General features: G+C 40.9%; 1 protein-coding gene across 1 annotated transcript; it reads right to left on the bottom strand.

Annotated features, from left to right (window-relative positions):
* Positions 1–1,330: 1,330 nt before the first annotated feature.
* Positions 1,331–4,579, bottom strand: LOC123113439 (thioredoxin-like protein HCF164, chloroplastic). Its single transcript, XM_044534666.1, has 5 exons — positions 4,275–4,579; positions 3,881–4,117; positions 2,967–3,070; positions 2,079–2,414; positions 1,331–1,665 (listed from the first exon to the last, which is right to left on the bottom strand). Exons 1-4 carry the CDS (start codon positions 4,452–4,454, stop codon positions 2,132–2,134), a joined length of 804 nt encoding a protein of 267 aa, XP_044390601.1. The 5' UTR covers positions 4,455–4,579; the 3' UTR covers positions 1,331–1,665; positions 2,079–2,131.
* Between the last annotated feature and the right edge of the window lie 2,518 nt (positions 4,580–7,097).

Raw genomic sequence — 7,097 nt, forward strand, 5'->3', positions numbered from 1 at the left:
AGGATGCTCTCAAGCCGTGGGTTTGTGACAAGCTAGCGACTGCTAACGTGGCAAGGAAGGATCTGCACGCTATTCTGCTTCTCACGTTGTGGGAGTTGTGGAAGCATAGAAACGCGATTGTCTTCGATGGTGCTTCGCCATCTGCTAGTCAACTGATCAAGAGAATTGTGAACGAGGGTAGAAGCTGGTCGATGGCTGGGCTCTTCAAAGGCAATGTCGAGGCTGTATTTGCAGGCTTAGCTAGGTGGACGAGTGGGGAGTAGTAGTCTAGTTAGCGGATGCGGTCGTGCACGACCATGCGTGAGGTGGAGTTGTACATGGTGTTTGTCACACCTTTGTGTATGACTGGTCAAGGCTTTCTATGCCTTTCCTTCTTTAATATATGATATGCACACTCGTGCATATTCGAGAAAAAAATACATATTGAAGACTACGCCTATGTGGAAGCCCCGGTCCTTTTCCTAATACTCCCTCCGTCCGGAAATATTTGTCGAAGAAATGCATAAAAATGGATATATCTAGCTAAAATACGTCTAGATGCATCCATTCCTCCGACAAGTATTTCCGGACAGAGGGAGTACGTTCAAGGGGCAGGTAGAGGAAATGTCTGCTATCGCTTTTCATATAAGAAACAAAGTCAAAGTTACATTTTGAAGACTATGTTTATTTCAAACCTTGAGTCTTTTCGTAATAATAGTTCAAGGAGCAGGTAAATGAATGTCTGCTCTCATTTTTCATACAAGAAAAACGGTCAAAACTACATTTTGAAAACTATAATGTTGGAGATGTCAAACCTTGAGTTTTTTCCTAGCAGGTTCGAGAGGCAGGTAAAGGAGTTTCTGCTCTCGTTTTTCTTGAGGGACTGCAGCCCACTACTTTTCCTACTCGCTCGCTGTAAAGGTTGGATATTTAGGTTCTGCAAGTGGGGAAGCCAACTGTGGTGGCGTGGCAAAACTGGGGAAGTGAGACACTAATGCACACAAGACACAGCAATCTATTACTCCCTCTGTAAGAAATATAAGAATGTTTAGATCACGATCTAAACGCTCTTATATTTTTTTATGGAGTGAGTAATACATAATCTTGCCGGTTTCTCTAATGGAAATCGACAGAGAATGCCTGTTGTCTCAAAAAAAAAACACTTAAGACAGAAGAACAGTGCAGGAGTTAACACTCAAGAGTTGCAGTTAGGGATTGCGGTCATCTACTTTTGCTAATATCTCTTCTTGTTAGTATAACACCAGCCTGCCAAAACAGCCTGCGCGCCCAACCCACTAAAAGCCAGAGCAGTGCAGGAGCCAACGCTCAAGAGAATCAGAAATATACGATATCGTACCAATTCTTGGAGCCTCCTTGCAAAAAGATAAATACCAATAAGGTTTACTACTGTACTGTATTAAAAAATGTTTACTAACACCAGTACATTCTCGTGGCCGTAGCATACATCTGTTTCAACTGTACACAATACACTGATTCTCGTAGTCACTAGCAGCTCACTGTTCTAGCCAAACGCCTGAATCAGAAATCCACTTGCACAATGCCACAATCATATACACGAAGCACTGATCCTGTTGTTCTTTTAAATGTGATTTCTGCACTCGGTCAGCTCTGCCTAACGCCCACTTCTTGGCTCCAAGACTCAAATGCGTAACCTATATTGGCATCCTGCAGGAATCAGATCGAAAATAAATCCAGTAGTGTCAGGGGCAACAAAAGACCAGATGATCATTAAACATCAGGTAACAGATGTGTAAAACCAAGCTGTTTGAACTCTTTATATTAAGTTGGGTGAAAATCTAGCCTCCATAAAAGCTTCTGTGGTTTTGTCAGCAAGACATTATTTAAGTGCATACTAGAAATTGACAGGTTATGGTAACCTACTTTGCTATCTTTGTAAAGAGCTATATTTCAACATCAATAGCCCTCAAAAGGACATTGCTAAAGATATGTATAACTATTTCACTAAATCTGGTGACATCATGTACTAATGATCAACTGCTATATGAACTTCTTCTGCAAAAGGACAATAGACATTCTAGTACTTGGACTATACTTCTTCAAGAGAGAATAAGGCCTACTTGTCCATGAGTCTTGGCATTATGCTGAAACTGGTAGCGACGAAGAGCTATTACTAGCCATGACTTCTGGGATCAGCAACTTGATGGACTTTTCTGAATTCTGCGCTCGAGTATTGACCAACGGCTCGTGCATGAGGTATTGTTGGATCACCAGAAGCCAGAGAAACCACATTGTCGAGAAAATATTGTCTTGGAAGTTTCCCAACAACATTGCCTTCCTCATTTCCTTCCTTATCCAGAAAGGCGAAATGAGGAATACCTTCTACCCCAAACTCATCAAGCTCTTGTTCCCACTTTGTATTGTCGACATTCAACATGACAAAGTTGATACGGTCCCTACAAAGAATTGTTAAGACAAGTTAACTAACATCTAAAGAAACATTGAATGCGTTCATTGGTTCAGTCAGTAGTTGTATTTGTGTCCAAATTGTTGATACAATGGCTTCAGATATGGAGATTACAGCAAGCATTTTACTACCGGAACCGGGACTACTACTCTTATAACATAATGAACATTTATGTTTATTTCGAAAAAGTTGAAATGCATAAATGCACATATATGCATATGCACCTGGATGCAGACCAGAATTGAATTATTGACTTCTAGACTCGCTAATGAACTGTGGTCCATCAGTACTTTAAAGGAAGAAAATACATTAGTAAATTAATTAATCCAGAACTTCAGTATTCTGTAGCCAGACAAGTGTATGATATTGCACGCACTTATACAGGATTAGTGTAGCTGTCCAGCTACAAAGTTGTATTCCATGGAAGGTGCATATTTTAGGATCAGTAAGAAATACACATCAATTCTTCAGTGAAGGAACCAAATCATAGTTCTCATTTCTATGGGATATAGAGAAGCTAAAAATGTTGAAGGTAACTTACTTGTACTGTTGCTCAATTTTGTAAATATCGGGAGCTAACTCTCGACAAACTTCACACCAGTCTGCGTAAAATTCGACAACAGTGGGCTTGCCATTTGAGAGAGCCTGTAGATGCACTTATCAGGTGAATTAGATTTTGAAGGCGAACATGCATGCAATTCAAAGAAAAAGTATGCGAAAGAAGCAGTTTGTGAAACCATATAAAGATGAGGTTCAATCATAATAGGGTTGCTTGTCAATTTGACATGAAAGCTATTCATCAAGTACACAGAACTTATGAGTACTAGTTTACCAATGGGCACCTCGTACCGCAGCAGGTTTTCACATAAAGAAGTACAAATCAATGAACCGCAGATAAATAAACCCATCATTTTCTGCCATCTTCTCTAGAAAAGCCAACATCTTGCAAATTGAGTAACACAAACATTACAGATAGAGCACATTTGTTGGATTAACGGACAAAAGGGCGGATGAACAATGATTACATGGTCAACTTAATATGCTGAATTTTACGCATGACTTTGCAGAGGTAGAGACCCATGACAGTAACTAGATGAGTTTAATGTTATACATTGATTCATAGAAAATTCCGATGAAGTTTGACGAAATGAAGCATGGCTGCAATTGTGTGCAGTTCTGATGAATTTTCTTGGATCTATTGCAAATTTTTCCATTGCAATGGGTTGTAACCCTACCATGATCTGAACTGCAATGGATCATGCTTAGTTGTTCACATACTGCAACTGGAAGCATCAAATCTAATAACTAAATGACCCATATCTGTAGTATATACAAAATGGCAGCGAAACTTCTTTTTGCTGCTGACATTTAGCTGAACATTATGCATCAGTCATCTCTTTGTTCAGTGTAGGGGTGAGCAGAAAACTCCTTGCTGCAAAGGAAAGAAAGGCTAACCTCTTCGTATGGCACAGCATTGGCAGCAAGATCTTTGAGAGAAAACCCGCCAAGCTGGAGCCTCTGAGATCCAAATAGGCCCACCGCAGCAAGAGTGGTGAGCACAGCTATCCTTCGGTTGAGACCCCTGTCCGGAACAGGTGGCTCTGCAGCAGCCTCCTGAGGCGTGCTGCTGCTGCTGCTGATGCTTGGCTGAGGTTTTTCTTCACCCAGCTCAGCTTTGACGTTCTGCTCGTCCTGTGGAAGCAAGGGGAGCAGGAATGACTTCACAGTTCATGCTATATTGCTATCTGACTGAAATTTTTACTTCTGTTTTTATGACCACAAAGCTAAAGAAGAGTTAGCTAGTCTATCCACTGCCCCATATCAGTTTGAGCATGCCACGAGGACTCACCGTCTTCGGCTCCGCGGAGTCGGGCGGCGCGACGCAGGACAGGGTTCTCGGCCGGCGACGGCCCCCGCGCAGACTGACGCGGGGCGAAGAAGGCGGACGCGAGCGGCTGCGAAGTCCCGCGAGGCCCGGCTGCAGGTCCGGGAGGAGGAGGCCGGAGCACCTCGAGGTCACGCTCGCCATTTTTCAGTTACGTTTCGGGATGGCACAGCACAAGGGAGGGAGGGACGAACTGACGACGAGCCGCCTGGGTGCCGGGTCAAACGAGATGATGATGATGTGGGTGGAGCACACGGCGCCACGTCGCCCGTAATCGTGCGATGCAAAAGGAGCGTGCACGTTTTTCTTCGATTTGTTCGCTAAATAAGGAGGAGCATCTTCTTAATAAATAAACTGAACAAAATTTATAGATTCTACTATCATTTTTTACGTAAAACTAGAAAAATGCCCATGCATTGCAACAAAGCCATATATTCCAGTGGTTAATCATATATGTACTTAAGCATGATCTATTAACGTTTCATATTTCCAAATAATAGGGCTTTGTTGTTATTTCTATGCGTACTTTGGTTAATATTCTTTTGTATCATTTTATCCATGTAATAATTTTTATTGAAAAGCTACCATGCAATTCTATTTTATATTGTTTTTCAACTATTCAATGGTTGCATACATCAAATTAACATATACCAATTTGCTTATTTAAGCAAGCAAATTCTTCAGAAGAAACAAAAACTCAGGAGGCAGTCTGTTACCTGAAAATCTTGACACGATATTTTGTTTAATATTCTTTTACATCATATTTTGGCCATTTCATAAATTTCGTCCAAAAGCGACCATGCAGTTCCATCTTATATTGTTTTCAACCATCTAATGGTTGCATACATCAGATTATTATATACAAAAAAATATTATATATAGTACCGATTTGCTTATTTAAGCAAGCAAATTCAGAAAATAAATTGGGTGAGATAGCCCAACATAATTTACATGGTTAACTTGAAATCACTATGCTTGGCACGCCACAAGCAAGAAGAAATGTTCCCTTCTATCTTTCTTCTTCCCTGGTTCAATAGCACAACGTCACCGACAAAGGAAAAGGCAACAACATTCAATTCATGGCAATGCATATCCAAATGCACGGAATGTCATGTTATGGTTGCTAGAGTCTCCGATAGACTCCTTTCCCGTCGCGTTCGCAAATCTTTCCTAGATTAGGAAGTGACAAGCCACAATTCAATACACTCTGCAGAGCTGCGCTACTTTAGCCATAAACGATTAACTTAGCCCTTTTTCCTGGTCCGTAACCTTGCACATCCATGATGCGTGGCTGGGTCTAAGATCCGAGTCTTTCCCTCGTCCATGTTTACCAATGCCTCTGCCCCCCATGGCTCGAGAGGTATTCCCTCTTTTGCCCAAAATCAGCAACATGTAGGGATTCTATGGCACCGTAACCGATGAGCTTGCATCGCTCTGGTGATAGAGGATTGACGGCCCCCTGCCGAAAGGCTCTTAATGGCACTCATTGTCGATGGGATGTACAGCTCCCTGGACTGGCTTACGGATTGATGCCCCACGGCGATAACCTGTGCGAGGGCACATCAGTATGAGGAAAAGTACTTACTCGCATGTCCCATTCCAGGCTTTGTGGCCAGCGCTATCAGTTTGGCGCTAGAAGATCTGTTGACTCTGGTTATTAAACCCGGTGTAATGGTACTCTACCACCGTGTAACCATCGTGAGTTCCATCACCCACCATAATTTATAGTACTAAACATAATTTTATTTAATGCAATGAATAGATATAAGCAGGGAATTTTGTAAAGATGCTTTTACGAAAGCATAAACAAAGGATATGCAAGGTATGCACTTGCCTTGTGATTGATAGGTGGTGTAACTTGAGGCTTTGAGACTTACGTTTGCCTCGGGTTCTAAAAATGACATATAGTCCGATAAGGAGTAGTGTTGCAAGAAACTCTGCAAGATGCTATTATACATACATGAGATCATTTTCCTCCCCTCTAACCATTGTGTTGCGTTATTAGTGTTTTAGTTAAAGGATTTTCTTTAATTCAGATTATTGTCAACTCTTGTTTCTAGAATTAACAAGTTTATAATTAATTATTATTTGTGAAACTATTTTTATTAGAGTAGAATCGTTGTTTTGGAATTAATGAACATCTAGATTGATTTCTAGAATTATTAAATATTTCCTTATTTAATATTTAAGTCTAAAAATTATAAATTTAGTTCCATTAAATTAAAAATATTTTCTGGTAAAGTGAAATATTTTTATATACTTTTTGGACTTATTATAGTATTTTTTTGTATTTTATTATTTACAATTTATTTGTTAAAATTTTTATTGGGTAAATGGGGTTAATGGGCTGGCTTGGCCCAACTAGCTTGGCCTGGCTTTGGTAAACAGGGACATGAGTCTATGTCGACTTCCCGCGTGGTTAGTCTCTCTCTCTCTCTCTCTCTCTCTCTCTCTCTCTCTCTCTCTCTCTATATATATATATATATATATATATATATATATATATATATATATATATATATATATATATATATCTTTCTTTCTCACCCGAGCTCTCTGTTACTCGCTCGCTTGCATGATCCCCTTTCTCCAACGGCTTCGCCGGTTGATTCCGACAAGCTCCATTCATCGTGCTGGCCCTCCACTTGCTCTCCTCGCTCCGCTCTATCAATCTTTCTGCATCTTTTCCTCGATGGCTTCCTCCTATTGTCGATCCCTTGGGATCTTGGTTACCTAGGGTTTTCGCCCTGAGTTGCCTCGGTCTCCGGTGGTGCTCCGGCCACCGTG

This window comes from Triticum aestivum, chromosome 5B (genome assembly GCF_018294505.1).
Source record: "Triticum aestivum cultivar Chinese Spring chromosome 5B, IWGSC CS RefSeq v2.1, whole genome shotgun sequence".
NCBI lineage: Eukaryota > Viridiplantae > Streptophyta > Magnoliopsida > Poales > Poaceae > Triticum > Triticum aestivum.

Excerpts from the sequence above, each read along its gene's own strand:
- LOC123113439 (XM_044534666.1), bottom strand. The coding sequence starts at position 4,454 with ATGGCGAGCGTGACCTCGAGGTGCTCCGGCCTCCTCCTCCCGGACCTG. Across the intron at positions 4,118-4,274 it reads ACTCCGCGGAGCCGAAGACG|GACGAGCAGAACGTCAAAGC; the intron begins GTGAGTCCTCGT and ends TTGCTTCCACAG. Across the intron at positions 3,071-3,880 it reads ATGCTGTGCCATACGAAGAG|GCTCTCTCAAATGGCAAGCC; the intron begins GTTAGCCTTTCT and ends GTGCATCTACAG.